At 42.9% G+C, this 19990-nt stretch overlaps 1 protein-coding gene across 3 annotated transcripts; it reads left to right on the forward strand.

Moving 5' to 3' along the window:
- The first annotated feature begins 2473 nt into the window (after window positions 1-2473).
- LOC306704550 (deoxyribonuclease-1-like) lies at window positions 2474-19952 on the forward strand. Of its 3 annotated transcripts, none has more exons than XM_079170941.1 (10): window positions 2474-2588; window positions 8322-8496; window positions 8968-9050; window positions 10750-10761; window positions 14210-14296; window positions 14597-14694; window positions 15282-15394; window positions 16569-16726; window positions 16996-17092; window positions 18934-19952. In XM_079170941.1, exons 2-10 carry the CDS (start codon window positions 8329-8331, stop codon window positions 19063-19065), a joined length of 948 nt encoding a protein of 315 aa, XP_079027067.1. In that variant the 5' UTR covers window positions 2474-2588; window positions 8322-8328; the 3' UTR covers window positions 19066-19952. The 3 variants fall into 3 exon arrangements, with proteins under 3 accessions (XP_079027067.1, XP_079027069.1, XP_079027068.1); XM_079170942.1 differs by lacking the exon at window positions 2474-2588 and adding an exon at window positions 5156-6028; XM_079170943.1 differs by lacking the exon at window positions 10750-10761.
- Window positions 19953-19990: the final 38 nt, after the last annotated feature.

Raw genomic sequence — 19990 nt, forward strand, 5'->3', positions numbered from 1 at the left:
AGCTTTAAACTGGTTCTCTGTGGAGGTGATAAAGTCATATATTCTGTCCAGCAGGATTCTTTAGGACTTTTGACAGTACGCAAGGACCCCCAAACTGATAGAGATGGAGCAGGGACCCCCGACTATATATATTGTATAACATTGTGTTTTATATCAAACTGGGTCTAGTGCCATGTATAAACACACCTCTTTATTGTGCATTCAATACTAAGCTATTCAAATAACACACAGGTTGATATGTTCATGTTTTTGTTTTAAACATGTGGAGGTACAGTGAGTAGGGGGGCCGTGCCACTGACATTTAGAAACAGACTTTGTCAGCTGATACCAATGACAATATCAACATTGTCTGTCAATTGCATGATAGTCATGCATACCAGCTGTTCAAATTGATATTTTCATTTTAAACATAAATGTGGAAACGAAAATGAGTGATGGCCTATTAGTGCCACAGCCATGCATAGACACTCATGTTATCTTGCATACTATACTGAACTATTACAGTAATGGACACATTCATGTTTTGAAAAAGAAAATAATTAAATAGTCTAATCAATTTCGCGGAGCCCCTGCAGTACCTCCGCTGACCCCCATGTTGAAGAGCTCTGAGCTGGGCTCCATACTTTACCAGCTTTGTTTTTAATGACAGCATTGAGTCTGTAACAAGCCGTGAATCATGAAGCCAGTAAAACAAACAGCGAGGAGAGGAGCTAACCTCGGACTAGCATCTTCAAGGTGTTCAGCGGTAATGTGGTCTAAACCACAGGCAGTTGATTTATAGCTTGGTACACCTCATATGACGTCATTGCCATTGACTCAGTACTCTCGAAATTGTCCACCTTATACACATCACGTCTGATACAGTTGAATAAGGTGCTATAATGCTGTCCATACAGATGTTCTACAGTTAAGAGCTCTCACTTCTTTCCAAAAATCAACAACGTTGTTGCTCAGCAGCTTCTTGGCCGTGGAGTCAGCCCTCATGGTTTGATCATTTTTACAAATGAAGTGAATGGCATACTTATATCTAGCATTGGTGAGCTTCTTGTACTCAAGCACTGGCTCTTGTCTGGGTCTACCAGCTATAGCCCGTGATGTGAACGCTTCACAGGCTTCAGCAGATACTCAGCATCATACTCGTTCCAGACAGGTCTGATGTTACGGGGCTCACTGTCTTTAAACGCTCACTATATCATCGTACATGAAGCAGAGATCTCTCCTATGCACCACATCCTTACAACTAACATCAATACACACAGCTGCATCTCTAGGTAGATGAATATACTGAAGGCTCGGTCTGTAGCAGAAGACTAAGACGTCCTCTTCAGTGAGACTTGACCAGTCCAGTTTTTCTGTGTTGACGCTATTTCCATTTCTAGAAAGCGCCGGTAGATGTTCAACATGTATCGACATAGCAAAAGGTAAATGATCAGTTGTTGCTGCTCCATAAAGGATGCCCATACATCCCAATGAAGCGTGTGCATCAGCTGTACTAATACAATGGTCCAGCCATGACGTAGTGGGCCAGGCCTCACTAATGTCTGTATAGCTATCTGTAGCTAAAAGCACTTCGCTTGACAATATAAAGTGATTGTCTTTACAGAACTGAGCCATGTGATTGGTAAATACCGAGCTTGTGTCTGAGATATCTGCATTCATATCCCCAATGACATATATACTAGAAGAAGTATTGTCTTCAATGAATGAATTGATGAAGCCTATTTAGATATTCATCCTCATTGTGATTGCACTCACAGGGTGCGTAGACATTTGAGATATGCATTCAATTCAATTCAATTTATTTTCTATAGCCCAAAATCACAAATGTTGCCTCAGAGGGATTTACAATCTGTACACATACGACATCCTCTATATATATATATATATATAGATATAGATATAGATTATTGGGCCACTTTGCTAATGTATTCTACCCGCTCACTAACAGCACAGGGATCTGGAAAGTCAACTTGTTTAGGTTGCATTCTCCATCTTTGGAGGTCAACGTTCTTACAAGCTGTTGCTCTCCATCATAAACTTACACACAGTCAAACTGTGAACGTTTTGAGTTCATATGAAAGGCAAACCATGCTAACTTGGAAGTAATAACAATTGATTTTCAATTAAATAAACGTCTGTTAAGTCACATATATATCGAGGAATAAAGGTACCACAATGGTGGTTGGGCCTATGGACCACTGAAGCATTTCCTTGTTATTCATTTCTAAATTTGTCATCAGCTAATTTGACCAAACAAATGTCTGTGATGTCGTGATGAATGAGGCTCATAGCTCGACGAATATGAACATGTTCAAACTGGAGTTTACGTGGATGTGGGGAAATGTTGAGCAACCGGGTGTCATCCTGTTCTTCCACTTTTACAAAACGCAAAGGCAAACATCCTGTCTTTCCCACGGGGCCCTGAATGCAGCAGCACGGGAGGGCGTGGCCAACCTTGCAAAACCAGGAAGGTGTTGCAGAAAGAGAGGAGTGTGAAGTGACAGCAGCAGGTTTGGAGCCGCCACCCTGAAGCAGAAGCAGCAGTAAACTCAGAGACAACACGGTCGACCCTCCGCTCACCTGAACAGGTAAGAAAACCAGCAGCACCAGCACTCCTTACTGGGACTGGACCAGTAGGATCTGCTGGACCTGCTCAGTGTGTGTGGGCCCGATTTCAAGTTTGAAGGGGTGGGTGAAGTGTGTGTGTGTCAGTGTGTGACCCACATTAGGGAGTGTTTGTTTGTCTTAATGTTTTCATAGCTCTATTCTCCTCTAAACTCTATTCAACACACTGGTACATTATTATTTATACATTCGTCATCAGTTTGTTCCAAGACGTCACTGTTGTAGATGTCTTGTGTGTTATGTTGTACACCTTTCTTCAAAATTCCACCTGACATGTTTGGTATTGTTACAAAATATGTTTAAAATAAATATGTAGAGTTGCAACTGACGATCAATTCATCATGCATTAAGCTACAGATTGCTTTTGCTGTTAACTGATTAACTGTTCGGTCTATAAAATGTCAGTATTGTGAGAATTGATCGTCACCTGCGTTTCTGCAGAGTGAAGTCAAAGCTTCATGTGTTAAAGCTGCATTCTCTCTAGTGTCCACCAGGGGGCGACTCCTCTGGTTGTATAGAAGTCTATGAGAAAATGACTCTACTTCTCTCTTGATTTATTACCTCAGTAAACATTGTAAACATGAGTTTATGGTCTCAATCTCTAGTTTCAAGTCTTCTTCAATACAGCATGATGTTCATTTAGTACATGATGGTCCATTTAGAGTCACACAGACCATAAAGCAGGGGATGCTTTAGGGGCGGGGCTACACGGTGATTGACAGGTCGACACCACAGCGTTGTCCGGTCTGGGAGTACTTAACTCCGCCTTCTTGTGTCACTTCTGGTTTAAAAAAGAAACAAGATGGCGACGGCCATTATGCCGAACTCGAGGCTTGAAAACGTCAGTCCACTTACCAACGGATAACCGATCCGGTACTACGCCCACTTCTTATATACAGTCTTTGGTATTTCCTGTAGCTCATGGCGACGCCATCAAACTGCCTGTCAGAGAGATGAAACTGATTGATTATCACATAACCAGGTAAAGCAGCAAATCATCTGAATTAAGAAGCTTTGGGAATATTTTTGTAATTTTGCTTAAAAAACTCATCCAGATAGTTTGGTTTAGTGCAAATACATTTCTCTTGTGTTCTTTCACATAACTAAGTAGTAGTTTAGTTCTTCTCTTTACGGATTCAGCTGTTGAGTCATTTGGGTTTAAATAGTGTTTAGACAACCAGAATGAGTCCAGCAGCATTTACAAATCTATGACGAGTCTGTTGTAGCCTACAAGACGGACTTTAAAGTCTTGCGGTTTCAGATGTTTAAAGTCAACCGGTGTTAAAGATTAACTTGTTTCCGTGTTAATTGGTGACTTTGGCCTCAACAACCGGCACATTCAGAGCAAAGTGACCCATTCACATAGTTCTGAACTGTAAAGTGTGAAAAGGCTTTAAAGGAGCCGTGTGAAGCATTTAGGGGCATTTCTTAGCAGAATATAATATTAATAACTATGTTTTCTTTAGTGTAGAATCACCTGAAACTAAGAATCGTTGTGTTTTCGTTAGGTCAGGTCCTCTTCACGGAGTGAGTGTTGACTCTACTTCTCTCTTGATTTATTACCTCAGTAAACATTGTAAACATGAGTTTATGGTCTCAATCTCTAGTTTCAAGTCTTCTTCAATACAGCATGATGTTCATTTAGTAAATGATGGTCCATTTAGAGTCACACAGACCATAAAGCAGGGGATGCTTTAGGGGCGGGGCTACACAGTGATTGACAGGTCTCTACCAGAGACGTAAAAGGCGACTCTACGTCACTCCTCCTCAGTACAAAAAAACCAACATGGCGAACTTGAGGCTTCAAAACGTCCACAAACCGATGGATGACATCAAGATGATTACGTCCACAGTTTTAAAATTCCACTGGCCAGTCCACCACTGCTAGCCAGCAGACGTCACAGTTATTGAACAGTTCTACACCGTAAGCTTGTAGAATTATGGGATTAAGTGTCTTGCTCATCAACAAGCAACTAGTGGAGCCTGAGCCGGGGATTGAACGTTGATCCTCTGATTGTAGGGCGGGCCGGCTATCCACTTCGCCACAGTCGCCCACTGCAGGCTGTGGCGACATCCTCAATACAAACAAATAGTCAAACGCCACAATTCAGTTCTAAATAGTTCAGTCACAGAACTAATCCATCAGAAAATCATTTTGGGAATAGCTCATTTCTAAGTAGTATATATTTCTACTCAGTCTATTGTATTCATACATCAGTACTTCTGCTCTGAACTCAGTTGAACTTGAACACCGTGTCTCCGTTGTGCAGAGACGGAGATGACTAACTGTGTTGCATGACAATGTTGCAGCACCGAGGCCGTCCTGTGCTTCATCGTTTCTACCTGAGACCTAAACGTCTGTAACATCGGCCCCACCGTCGCTCCTTCTGTATGAAGAAAGCTTGTTCTCTTTACACCTGGTTCCTCCTCACGGAGGCTGTACGCATTCTGTTGTGATGACTGAACCTTCTCTGTGCAGAGAGTAAAGACTTTAATGTTCGAATGAATGAGAAATGTATTCTGAGCCTCGTTATATTCTTGCGTTAACGTACGTGTGGGCGACGCGTCAACAAGTGGCTTTTAAAGCGAGCTGCACTTTGATGTGATCGTCCTCCAGCTCACAACAGAGTGAAGAGAATTCATGGGATCACACTTTGTGACCTGTTTTATGAGATGAGTGAGGACAAATGTAAAGAAACGTTTAAAAGTGTAACTGTCCGTCCGTCCGGTCCGTTCTCATGAACGTGAAATCGGAGGAGCAGCTGGAACGGAACGTTCTTCAGATTTCAAACAAATGGACTCAAAATATGAGCTGATTAGGTTTTGGAGGTCAAAGCTCAACGGTGACCTCACCGTGAGCTTCAGAGTTCATACAGGATGAAATGATGAAGTGATGACTTTTGACTGGTTTGTGGAGTAACGGTAATTCTAGTTTAGTTTAGTGTAATATTAAGAATGATTTATGTGTTGAAGACGTAGAGAACACATGTACTTCCTCTGAATAGTGCCGACAAAGCTGCTCACAGGTCAGATCTTTAACCCCATGAGCAGTAAAATCATGTTTACTGTGAACACAATACAGATTATTATTATATATATATACTGTATATATTATACTACAGTGTGTATATATGTAGTTATTATTTTTATCACTACTGTGCAGCTGTATTTGTTAGAATGCGTGTTCACAGCTCCTGCAGACTTCTGCATATCCTCTCTGCTGGATGACTGGAGGTGACGGAGTAAACGTGGAGGTCCGACTCGCTGTGTTGAGCTGAGCGTGTTTGAACAGAAGTCGCTCTACTGGTCCCTCCACCTCCAGACCTGGGACGGGCTGAGAGACCTGAAACGGTCTCAACTGACTCACTGCTGGACTGAGAGTCTGCTTCATCTTTCAGTCACAGTGAGGAACCTTTACCTGGTCCTGAACCAGTCTCAGTGTAGTCCTGATCCTCTATATGAACCAGTCTCAGTGTATTCCTGATCCTCTATGTGAACCAGTCTCAGTGTAGTCCTGATCCTCTATCAGACCTCCATCAGTAAAGAGACCATCAGAGAGAAGATGGTCTGTTTCTATAGAGTTATTCTTGATGCTCGTCATCGGAGCCACCGGGTCGGATTCTGGTGAAACCAGATGAACTCATGCAGGTTCACCAGAACCTCCTTCAGCTCAGAGTCCAGCAGAGACCGGTCCACCGTGGACAGACCCAGACCCAGAGCTCCGGAGGGAGGAGGAGAGCTCAGCTTCTCCTCCTCCTCCTCCTCCTCCTCCTCCTCCTCCTCCTCCTCCTCCTCCAGGAGCAGAGCTTCTCCTCTCTGCTGGAGACCCAGGACGTATTGCTGGACCCGCTGGAGGGAAGGGGGACACGGTAGAACCAGAACCAGGACTGAGAGGAGCAGACTGGCAGACCTGCTGCAGTAACATCTAAAGTGCTTGTCTCTAGATATCAAATAACGAGTAGTCGACTTGTGAATTAGAAAAGAAAATTACTAAATATTATGATAATTGAATAATCATTAAATCATTTCTTTATGGAAAAAACGAGACATTTTGAAGACATTGACTCTTTTAGGAAGACTCTGTGTTTAGAGTCAAACTGATTTCTAACTGACTTCGTGGTTTCGTTCCAACACTTGACATCATGATCTCTTTGTTTTGAGATGATGTGGTTTTGTTCAGCTTGTTCGGTCTCTCACCCTGCAGGTCTGAGCACGCTCACACTGCTCCTCCACCAGACCAGTCGAACCGGTAACCCGTGAGAAACGCTGTCAAAGTTCACCGCTGTGGTTGTGTGTGTTTCTGCTCCGCTGCAGAACGCCTTTTCATCTTCTACATTTAATCAGTCCAAAGTAGTTTTCCACTTCCTGTCTGTGAAGCGCTTTGTGTCAGTGGAGGACTTCAGAGTCCTGAAAGGGGAACACGTTAAAACCCCTGAAGGGTCGATCGTCCTTCACAGGAAGACGACGTGAACTCTTCATAGAAACAGAAGTTCTTTGCAGGTTCAGATCAATAACTCACGTTGTGTTTGTATCGGTTGAGATAAGACGTTATTGATCACGGAGGGAAACTCAACAGACGTGTATATAAAGTCATTCAAATGAAACTTCAACACATCCATGTTTATAATAGAACATGTAGTATTCTGCATTATTAGTACTTTTACTTTTAGTACTTTATTTTTTGATGCTAATATTTGTATACTTAAGTTGTGACTCGTAGCTTTACTACCATAACATTTGTGAATACAGCTGAACACTGAGAAGCCCAAATAAACTCTGCGTGCACTTAAAGCATTTACAACATTTAAGTCTGATTTTAATGTGAATCTTTCTTCCACACTCGCTGCACATGTGGATCAGTGTGAGCTGCTGACAAATACAACCTTCAAACACAAAAAACAGGTTTCTCTACATTCTCTGGTTCTATATTTAGTGAGTGAGTCCGCTCTGTTCCTCTTTCACACATTCAGGGAACAGACTGACTTCCAGCCATCAGTGACAGTGAACCTACTATTTCATCGGTTTGGGGTTTTTGGACACTAGTTTATTGTAGAAATCAGTAAAATGTAGTTTAAGTATAAGAACGCTCATTTAAAGCAAAATGACTACAAGAAACCTTCATCATGTGTTGGTTCTGTCGCCCCCTGTGGTCTAAAGCGGTAGTGTGTCTGAGCACCTTTAGAAAACCTCTCATGTTACTGCAGCAGGTCTGACAGTCTGCTCCTCTCAGCCCTTGTTCTCCCGTGTCCCCCTTCCCTCTGGGTCTGTCCACAGTGGACCAGGTCTCTGCTGGAGGATCTGGGTCTGTCCACAGTGGACCAGGTCTCTGCTGGAGTCTGAGCTGAAGGAGGTTCTGGTGAACCTGCATAAGTTCATCTGGTTTCACCAGAATCCGACCCGGTGGCTCCGATGACGAGCATCAAGAATAACTCTATAGAACCAGACCATCTTCTCTCTGATGGTCTCTTTACTGATGGAGGTCTGATAGAGGATCAGGACTACACTGAGACTGGTTCAGGACCAGTTAAAGGTTCCTCACTGTCACTTTGGGCTTTACGATCTTTTCTCTGTCTGTCCTGAGGGCCACGCTCCAGCTCAGGAAAAACCTTTTTTACTTCATAGCTTTATTTAGTTATTCTGTCCTCTACACATGAAACCACATCATTGACACTGTGTGTCTTTTGTTCTCTCCACAGTCCAACCATGGGGATGTTCTCTCCTCGTCTTCCTCCCCTCCTCCTCCTCTTCTCTTTCTTCACCCTGTTGGTCGAGGTATTCACGGCTTCAGAATTCAAGATCTGCGCCTACAATGTGGAGAGATTTGACTCCGCGAAAGCATCCGACTCCAGAGTGCTACACACCGTGAAACGGGTAGGACACACACACACACACACACACACACACACGATGAGGATATTTCAGCTTGCAAATATATATTGTTTATAGGTTGTTTGTGTTTTTATTTTTACTACATCGACTGTCTCGAGGAGGTCGTTATTGGAGATAAACTCTGTGGAGACAGTTGGTTTAAAAAGTGAATTTAAAAAGATACTTTCTTACTGAAAAGCTGAAACAAGATCCTGATGTTCTTTAGCGGGATTTTAAGATAAATGAGTATCTCCTGCTGTCCTGGAACACAACATCTAAAAACTTACAGCAAATTGCAAATGTTATAGAGTCTGTGTTCATTGAAACTAACTCAGAATAAAAACCACTGGTCCAATGCATTAATGTGTGTGTGTGTGTGTGTGTGTGTGTGTGTGTGTGTGTGTGTGTGTGTGTGTGTGTGTGTGTGTGTGTGTGTGTGTGTGTGTGTGTGTGTGTGTGTGTGTGTGTGTGCAGATTGTGTCTCGCTGTGATATCTGTCTCCTGCAGAATGTGATGGATTCTGGAGCCATCAGCACTTTGCTGGCTTCTCTCAACAGGTACAGAGAAAATGACCGAACCAGATCACGCTCACTCGTTGCTGCTTTTCCCTGTTTCTCTCTGCACGGACCGTTGGTCTGTAGGTCTGTAGGTCTGTAGGTCTGTAGGTCTGTAGGTCTGTAGGTCTGTGGTCTGTAGGTCTGTAGGTCTGTAGTATGTACATCTGTAGTATGTGGTCTGCAAATCTTTAAATCTATTAATCTGTAGGTATGTAGTCTGTTCGTCTGTTGATCTGTAATTCTGACGGTCTAGAGGTCAGTAGTCTGAACGTCTGTAAATCTGTCGGCGTCTAGTCTGTATTATGTTAATCTGCAGTTTGTAAATCTGTTAATCTGTATGTCTGTAGGTCAAAAGTCTGTAAATCAGGAGGTCTATAATCTGGAGGCCAGTAGTCTGTCAGTCTGTAGCTTGCAGGTCTGTAGTTCTATAGTCTGTAGGTATGTTGGTCTCTAGGTCTGTAGTCCGGAAGTCTGTAGTCTGGACGTCTGTAGTCTGGAGGCCTGTAGTCTGGAGGTCTGGAGGCCTGTAGTCTGGAGGCCTGTAGTCTGGAGGTCTGTAGTCTGGAGGCCTGTAGTCTGGAGGTCTGTAGTCTGGAGGCCTGTAGTCTGGAGGTCTGTAGTCTGGAGGCCTGTAGTCTGGAGGTCTGTAGTCTGGAGGTCTGTAGTCTGGAGGCCTGTAGTCTGGAGGTCTGTAGTCTGGAGGCCTGTAGTCTGGAGGCCTGTAGTCTGGAGGCCTGTAGTCTGGAGGTCTGTAGTCTGGAGGCCTGGAGGCCTGTAGTCTGGAGGCCTGTAGTCTGGAGGTCTGTAGTCTGGAGGCCTGTAGTCTGGAGGCCTGTAGTCTGGAGGTCTGTAGTCTGGAGGTCTGTAGTCTGGAGGCCTGTAGTCTGGAGGCCTGTAGTCTGGAGGTCTGTAGTCTGGAGGCCTGTAGTCTGGAGGTCTGTAGTCTGGAGGTCTGTAGTCTGGAGGCCTGTAGTCTGGAGGTCTGTAGTCTGGAGGTCTGTAGTCTGGAGGTCTGTAGTCTAGAGGTCTGTAGTCTGGACGTCTGTAGTCTGGAGGCCTGTAGTCTGGAGGTCTGTAGTCTGGAGGCCTGTAGTCTGGAGGCCTGTAGTCTGGAGGTCTGTAGTCTGGAGGCCTGTAGTCTGGAGGTCTGTAGTCTGGAGGCCTGTAGTCTGGAGGCCTGTAGTCTGGAGGTCTGTAGTCTGGAGGTCTGGAGCTCTAGAGCCGTTAGCTACAACCTATAATTCATCTTTTAATAGACCGTGTAACATTTCCTTTGACTTTGTTTTACAAAAGATGAAGTTGTTCTTGGTTGATAGTTCATATTCACAATGATTCATTTATGAACCATTTAGGAAGTCTTTCGCCTCATTAATTAGACCGTTACCAACCAAGTCAGTGTCAGTAATTACAAGTCTTTCAAAAACAACACAACATACAAAATCCTTGTTCGTTCAGAGAACAGATGAAAGTACGAAATACTTTATAAAATGCTTCTTTATTCAACAGCCGAAGTATTTAAATGGCACTTTGCAAAGAGCATCAAATGTAAATTCTCTCTCATGTTTGACTATTTGGATGCTGACAAAACGTCACCGACTAAAGGAATGGATTTATAAAAGGTACTCCGACAGTAATACTAACACCATGTGTATTAATACAATATGGTGATCATTGTGTGTCTGCTGTCTGCCTCCAACAGGGATACTGACAGGTACAGTGGATTTTATGAGCATGTATAACGATCATCTAATCATTATTAATCATCTCAGTCACCTTTATTTACCCCCTTTACTAACCTTAATGCCTGTAACAATAGAGTGCTGCAGGGATGACGTGTTCTCATCACGTTACGGCCAAAAATAAGCTCTGTGGCAAATATGAGTTCATGCTACTTACACGTTTTTATTCTGCAAGATAATCTCCACAAATGAACACCGAATCTCCAGAAGTAAGAAGCTAACATAGCTTTATGCGTCAAACCATGACGCTCCTCTATGTTTGCAGTTTTAAACAAGCTTAAGATTGTGAAATAAAACTTTTAAAAACACTTGGTTATGTTTAGGAATAGATGTTTTTTAAGAGTGCAACTATAAACACAGCGAGGCTGTGAAGGCGGATTAGTGAGTAGAAGAGTTTCCGTGTTCGGCGTAATAATGATGTTTAATGTGACCGACGACCTCTGTAGTCTCATTTAGCGACCACGAAGTTTTACGACACGTAAGAGCTTCAAAAGTCGCCACTGGGGTATTTACTTGCGTATTTTACATCGTAGAACAAAAATGTAGAAGCTTAAGCTTTGTGAATGACGGACATTATTTCAGTCGTCCAACCAGAAACTAGATACAAATAACAACTCATTGACTTCCAGACGAGGGAACCAGAAGACTCAGTTCAGGGTTTTAAGACTCATTTCTGCAGCACTCTATAGGTAACACTTTGTTTTGTGTAGCTGCTGTCACAGTAACTCTGCAACACTTCGGCTGACGTCTGTTTCAACAGATACGACTGGACGAGTCAACTGAGCAGATTTACCAAAATAAAGTGTTACACCTAATTATGAAAGGGTTAAATTGGGATATTTGTTTCTATAATAATGCATCTAATTGTGCCATGATTGAGCCAACGGGTATTAGTTTACATACTATACACACAATTCAGTTCATCTATTTGACTATTCAGTATAATATACATTACATGAATACGGTTATCTGTACAATCTCACGGCATCTTATGAACAAACAACATTTTGGTGTTTTTTCATTCAGACATCAATATTCCAAAGCTGGGAAAAGACACACAGAGTGTGAAAGGTAGTGGACCAGGTACGACGCCTAGAGGGACTCCACATCCAGGACAGGCAGACGCTGAACTCAATTAATATAATCAAGCAACAAATTAAATCAGAACTCACAAACTTACGCTGAATGCATGTTTGGTGAGGCTGATGAGACGTGAACCCGTCCTGAGGTGGATCAGAAAGACGATCACTGAACAGACTTTTCTCACAGTTTACAGCAGGAATGGCGGAGACATTAGAAAGTGTCCGACATTTGTTTGATGTTTGTGGATGAACAGATTTGAAAAAAAGGTGTATTATAGGATGTTAGAAATACTAAGTCCCTGTTACTCCTACAGGACTACTCGTATGTACGTTTACTGGAGTATATTAACGAAAGTAATCTTCTGGAATGATATTTAACGCCCACACTTCCGTTTGTTTCTATTTGTCCGTCAAGTACTAATTCTACTCTATGCCATACTCCTAATATCAAAAAAATAATAATTTCTAAAGTACATTTAATGTTTTTTGGCTCCACCTTAGAAATGACCCAATTTAACCCCAATTGCATGACTGGAAGAAGGTTTGCTTTTCTCAGCAGGCAGCTGCTCTCCTTCTGGTGATGTCTAACATTGAACAATCTGATTTTGTCTCTGATTTGATGTGTTGGGATATCATTTTATTTGCTATCTCTGGTGGCTGGTTCCAGGCTGCTCATAGATTTGAGCTAGTTGGCTACGCTAATGGAAAACGTGGGATTTTGCAAGCGCTCGTCTTACTGAACAAATGCATGTCCGTTGGTGTCCCCGGGACCATTCTGAAGGTAAAGGCCATAAATCCACATGTGATAAAAAGCATGATTCCTACACATACAGAGGTTGTTGTGCATGTGTGGATCCGTGTGAGACGTCTTGTCAAACTGGTCATTATTAAAGGAAAACATGCTAAAGCTAATGCTGGAGCTAACTGGGGGAGTACTCCGATAGAACAATGTAGTCATTGTCAGTAAAATGTCTCCTGTGACTGATATCTTAATGCGGAAACATCAATGTTACTGTTGTAGCTGCTCCAGGTGGAGCCAGTTAACACTGCTTTATATACAGTCAGCTGGTTTAGTCCAGTTGGTCCCAGCCGAGGGTTCGGGCCCCTCCAAAGTGTCACGAGATAAATCTGAGGCCCCGTGAGATGATTAATCCAGAGAAGAACAACAAACTTGGACTTTTTCTGATGTTTCTGAAATAAATCAGATTATTTGTTGTTACTGAAACTAAACCACGTGAGAAGCTTGTTGTGAGAAACGTTTCTTTGGAGGAACATCTGAAACATGACGACGAGACACAAGCAAGTGTTACCGATTACTACAGGCATTCTTTTGTAATTGGTCACAAGCCCAAACAGTCAGGAACCCCTGGTTAACTTTTTAACAATATGTTGTAATCTCATCAATCCTTTACGTTCAAAGTAACTACCAGCTGTTGGATAACTGTAGTGCAGTAAAAAGTACAAAAACACAAAATGTAGTTCCTGTCCTCCACGGGGCCGTGCAGAGAGGCTACTTTGACTGCAACTAACGATTATTTTAATAATCGATTAATCTGTCGATTATTTGTTCGATTAATCGATGAATCGGATAAAAAAAACTAAAAACTAAAAAGCATTAATTTCCAACCCTTTAATCACAAACAGAGCCTCAGTGCACATTCACAGAGCAACACATCTTCACAAAGTGCACAAACAGGTTGAACATCCCTGAGCTGTTAAAGTCATAATTAAAATAATAAGTGGACTAATATCAGGAGTGGGGTTCAGCGGGTTTACCCACGCCTCTCAGTGAAGGGCAGACACGCGCTGATCCATCAGTGTGGCGCTGCAGCCCCGGACCTCTAAGAGCATCACAGACCTGTTGTTGCTGATCTCGTGAGGCTGAACGCCACTCGTCCCTCTAAGCGTGCATCGCGTTTGGTGTGAACACACACTGTCCGCCATTAACCGTGGAAAAAACCACCTCTATTTCTGCTCAGTACGTGTTGTGGAAGTCCCAGATATCACGGACAGTTCAACGGCTTTCAGGCCGATAAGCCACGCCCCCTCTCTTAAACAGGACGTCTTAGATCAGGATTTAGGTTTGGTCATATTTCAGGTTGGTGTTTGACTTGTGTCCACACTCACACACCATAATATCTGTCTCTGGGGTGATCTTTGTGGAAAATACATTTTACTTTACATTTAACTTTTAAACACAAACAGCCTGAAACAGAAGTGAAACAGCATATATCACCCCCCCCCCCCCCCCCTGTGGGACTGTTTCCTGTTTTCAGCGCTGACTTCCTGCTTTATTTCAGCAATCAACTGTTTCTGTTTGTCCATGTGTTGTGTTGAGGTATGACGAGTACACCTACCGGTCAGTGTCCAGTAAGAGTCTGGGAAAGTCTGCCGTCGACATGCAGCATTACGTTTTCATCTACAGGTAAGACGCAGCGCTAGTCCCGGAGGAGAAACACACACCTGCACACACCTGGATAGTCTCCCAGCCTGTGGGATGAATTACAATACGATCATGACAATCAATGAAAAGACATCACAAGTCCTTCCAGTGTGTCTGGGAGCCAGATCTGAGTCAGATACAAATAAAATAGATATTCGTTTAGTGATGTTCTTAAAATAAATGAAGAAGAAACATTTCTTGGGTTTACCTGCAGTTCTCTTCTTCTGCTGCCGGTGAATCTGGTGAATATGATTTCTGTTTCTTCTTCTTCTTTCCAAACAGGGTGGAGAATGTGAACGTGACGGGGCAGCATCAGTACCAAAAAAAAAATTCCTTCGTCAGAGAGCCGTTCTCCGTTCAGTTCCAAAGCCATAAAACTGGTGAGTCGACACAAAACAGAACTCATTTTACAGACTTTCTACATCCAAATGGTCTTTGATGCTTTTATCTTGGAGAAAGTCTCTTAGTTTAGTAGATGGAGAACAAAACACAGTTCAATGGTTCAAGCAGGCTGACAACTGAAAAAGAACAAAGAACCTCTGAGCAACAGTTTCCTGAGAGGAGAATAAAGGACCTGGAAGCATCGATTTAATCGGGAACAGCTTCCTGTTTCAGTGGCAAGAGTTTCACAATAAAAGCAGCCTAGAACAAGCTGGAATTAACAGACCGTGTACAAATATTTAGAGTTCAATAATGAAACTACTTCAACGAGAAATTCAACAGTTTTCACCAGCCGTCATGTAACACTGTGGGAAAGAAAAACTATTTCACATTCAAACAAAACATTTAGTGTCTGAATTATTCCGTTTTTATCTGCTAGAATAGTCATTATTGTAAGAAGACAAACATCAATGTAACACTTTTCAACAGTGGTGTACATGACTGACGTTTACCCTTCCTCATTCCTCTTTCCTTCCTTCCCTGTTCTTGTTGTTCCTTCCCTTTCTTCCTTCTTCTCGTCCTGCAGCAATCAAGACATTTATTCTGGTTCCTCTGCACTCTGATCCCAATCAGGCCGTCCAGGAGATCGACCGGCTCTACGACGTCTTTGAAGAAGTCAGCGAGAAATGGAACAACACGGTGAGGAACTGAAGACGTCAGATCTCAAACTTAATATGAACGAAAGTTTCATCTGCTTTACGTCAGTGGTGGTGAGGGGGAGTCTCTGGTCCTCTGTCTAAACCCAACGAGGTAGTTGCCTAAACAATAGGTTCAGCACTGCAGGGGCTCGTGTCGGCGCACAGACTGCTTGTTCTGATGGACATTCATAGGCGAGCGCACAAAACATAACATTAACTTTTCGTAAGATTTCAATTCAATTTATTTTGTAAAGCCCAAAATCACAAATCACAAATTTGCTTCAGAGGGCTTTAAAATCTGTACACATGTGACGTCCTCTGTCCCGGGACCCTCACATCGGAACAGGAACAACTTAAAGCCATTGCCATGTCTTGGTTTTTGGTCCTCCTTATCTCGGTGTTTGGCCGTCGCCAAGTTACACGAGAGGGTGGAGCTAAGTACCACCGAATGCTGAATAAGACATATTTAGATGACTAAAATCATACAATTAACTAAAGGGTTGAAGTTGTAAGACAAAAGCTCGGACAAACCCCAGACCGGACAACGCTGTGGTGTCGACCTGTCAATCACTGTGTAGCCCCGCCCCTAAAGCATCCCCTGCTTTATGGTCTGTGTGACTCTAAATGGACCATCATTTACTAAATGAACATCATGCTGTATTGAAGAAGACTTGAAACTAGAGATTGAGACCATAAACTCATGTTTACAATGTTTACTGAGGTAATAAATCAAGAGAGAAGTAGTCATTTTCTCATAGACTTCTATACAACCAGAGGAGTCGCCCCCTGGTGGACACTAGAGAGAATGCAGGTTTAACTCTTCAGAACCGGAGGATGCCGCCTGCTTTTACCTCATGAATGAGGACCAAAACGTCAAAAATACAGTATTAAAATACAACTATTATGCTGTCTGTTTGTTTACAGTATTTTTAGTCTATTATATGTTGGTTCATTATTCAATGCTGCAAGAGACAGATCACTGTTATAACTCTAAGGTTTCATGGTGAGAAGTAATTATACTAGATTATTGCACAAATAGTAGTGTTTCAGGAAAGTTTTATTATCATGATAATACGACTTTTAGCATGACAATTCTGATGTGTGTGTGTGTGTGTGTGTGTGTGTGTGTGTGTGTGTGTGTGTGTGTGTGTGTGTGTGTGTGTGTGTGTGTGTAGAATGTGATGTTCCTGGGAGATTTCCACGCCAGCTGTGCCTACGTGACCCGAGGCGACAAGAAACACATCAGACTGTTCAACAGCTCCAGGTTCTACTGGCTGATCAAAGACAAAGTGGACACCACCGTCTCCAGTGACACCAACTGTGCTTTTGACAGGTGTGTGTGTGTGTGTGTGTGTGTGTGTGTGTGTGTGTGTGTGTGTGTGTGTGTGTGTGTGTGTGTGTGTGTGTGTGTGTGTGTGTGTGTGTGGTGAAGAGAAATAAGTGTAAAGCAGCACGAGATGTGATGGGAGAGAAAATAAATCTTCGATATTGTTCGATATTTCTGAATGTTTTTTTTATTCATTATCTTTTTATAATATTTTAAGTTTTTTTAAGCACCAGATTTCTGCTCCACTGTATCTACATTCCTTGTGTGTGTTTCAGGATCGTGGTTCATGGTTTACCATTCCTGAAATCCATCCGTCCGTTCTCTGCCAACGTCTTCAACTACGTCAAAGCCTTCAAACTACCCAGGAGCAAGGTCTGTCTGTCTGTCTGTCTGTCTGTCTGTCTGTCTGTCTGTCTGTCTGTCTGTCTGTCTGTCTGTCTGTCTGTCTGTCTCTCTGTCTGTCTGTCTGTCTGTCTGTCTCTCTGTCTGTCTGTCTGTCTGTCTGTCTCTCTGTCTGTCTGTCTGTCTGTCTGTCTGTCTGTCTGTCTGTCTGTCTGTCGTCTGTCCGTCTGTCTGTCTGTCTGTCTGTCTGTCTGTCTGTCTGAACTAAATGTCTCCACTATGCGTTCTGCGCCTTGTTATGCTGTGGACCAAGCACTTAAAAGTGCTTTTTAAAAAAAACTGGACTCCCCTCGTTTTGTGGATTTACAACCTCTTATTTCAGAGGTTGTTGGATTTATTTTATGAAAGTAAAATACAGGTTATTAAAAATTAATCAAGTTATGTCACACACAGGTTCCTACCAGGGGAAGTACCCGCAGAGAACCGTTCTGTGTTACACACAACATACAAGTATGACATAAGTGGATAGTCAGACTACTGGAGGGAAAGTTCCTCTAGAGAGTCGTGTTAGGTTGAAATGTAAGTTAATACCGCTAGAGAAGTGTGAAATCACAATACAATAGAGAATACCTATTTAAATCGTGAGGTCCAAAGCTTAAGCAAGAGAGCAACAGTTGAACAGAAGACAGAACGAACGTCACTGCTTATGTCCAGTCCTCCGCTAGAAACGGATGTGGGCAGGAAGCACCTGCTGCGTGGCCGCGGACGCGGGGACGAGCGCTGCTGAGATCCAAAATCAGAAAAGGTGGGGGCTGAGCTGAGTGGCGCAGCAGCAGCACAAAGGTGGGGGCTGAGCTGAGTGGCGCAGCAGCAGCACAAAGGTGGGGGTTGACCACATTTGGGTAGTCAGTGTTTTCATATCCTGACCGGCGCAGCCGTCGTGGTTCTGTCCACAGAGCCTCTGTGAGGTTTTGTACAACGTACATGTTGACTCTCCTCAAACTGTTCCTCACGTCGTCTGGCGAAAGCTCAGAAAAATGAACCTTGTTTAGAAAAATAAGCCTCTTTTTTTTTTTGCATAATTTTTGTGTTCAGATCGAAAAAATATGTCTTCATGCAAATTAGGTGCAGAAAGCAACAACCCCGCTGCATCAAGCTCCGCCTGCAAAGCTGTGATTGGTTGGATGTTCGTCAACGAGTCGCCACCTTATCTAAATTGCAGAAAGAAATCTGAGACGTGGACAGCGACTTTAGTTTTGATTCATCTTGTACGTTGTGTGAACTTTTAATCTGCCTTCATGCACAAACAGAAGCTGCAACCTTTACGCCGTCCGGATCAGTCGACTGAACCGTTGGTCGGTTCGGTCCGGTGACAGTAAAGTTTATTCATCCAGACCACCGCGTCCTCTACGGTGTTGACAGACAGACAGAAAGGCAGCGCAACTTTGTTCAGTTCTACTATGAACGGAAATGAAAAGGGGAAAAAAATGATTATGTGCAGCCACAACTGGATGGATGCAGACCTGTCTGTTCAGGTTTATGTTACAACAGTCTCAAGACTAAAGTTCAACCGCACCATTGAAATACTACTGCAGTTTAGAACAGGCCGCGGAAGACAGCCGACAAAAAGTTCTGACAGACTCCATCCAACCGATGGTCTGAGAGCCGGATCGTTGGTCGATCAGGTGATTGATCAGACGTCGTCAAACGACGTCCTGTGTGACAGAAATTCAGAGTCTTTTTATTAATCCAACAATTTTTATTGTAAAATGTCATCTTTGCCTCCAATTGTTCTGCAAACTGCACATCCTGTAGAAACAGGTGGATGGAGATGTTGTGACTCTGTGCTCTGTTGCTTCTGTCTGCTGCAGGCGCAGGAGGTGAGCAACAACTTACCTGTGGAGGTGAGGCTAAGGAGCTCCGCCCTTCTCCTTCAGGCCACGCCCCTCCTGTTCCTCATCGGCGTCTCGGCGATCGTCCAGTCCTTCCTGTCCGCTCCGTGATCGACTGCTTCTGTCTCTGAAGGCCTTTTTTTAAATGTTCACCTCTGGGGGGATCTGGTTTCTGTCGACCTGGTTCAGAGTAACACAGACGTTCTAACAGATTCCCTTCACCTGGATTATTGTGTCATGTGACCAAAGCAAGGAAAGGATGAAACGAGACATAATCATTCTCTCTTTATTGTAACGGGGGGCTCGTGTGTATTTTCTAATCCTAATTAATTTACATTGTTGTCTCAGATATCAAACACTGATCACATCCTGTGTAGCTCTGGTTGGTTCAGAGACGCTGGGACGAAGGAAGGAACGTCTGATCAGCAAGAAAATATGTTTGACGTCTTCAGATGATGCCGTCGTGAACAAATGATTATTGCATCATTATGAATTATAGCAGTGAAGACGACGTATGAACTGTTTAAACTGTCATCTAACAACTACACTGATAACGAGCATCAGATTTATACTCAAACATTCTCAGTAAAACGTCCTTCTGGTGCCGTTTAGAAGACGCCAAACACCGATCCTAGTTTTTATTTTAACGGTAATAATGAGTGAGCAGTGATCTGGTCCACATGGTTTCTGGCTCTCAGGTTATTTATCAGGTTTTTATCCAAAGTGCCGTTCTGTGCTGAACAGAAAGCAGTCTTCTTCTATTTTACGCTTTCTTAATGAATGTAAATATTGTACAATGAACTTTAATATGTGACCGTTTGGCTTTTCTAGCAGGTGAATCAGGAAACTTATTTTAGACGTCATCGTTTTCTCTGTTGCTACTTCAGGTCTGTTCCACTTTTACAGAAACTGGTGTAAATATTATCAGTATATGTCAGCATGTTGTAAGAAGTCTGTTGTTTGTGTTCTTAATGCTCAGTAAAGTTTTTATAATGAAACTAAAACGCTGTCGTCATTGTATGAAGCAGGTTGACTT

This window comes from Pholis gunnellus (assembly GCF_910591455.1).
Source record: "Pholis gunnellus genome assembly, chromosome: 2".
Classification (NCBI taxonomy): domain Eukaryota; kingdom Metazoa; phylum Chordata; class Actinopteri; order Perciformes; family Pholidae; genus Pholis; species Pholis gunnellus.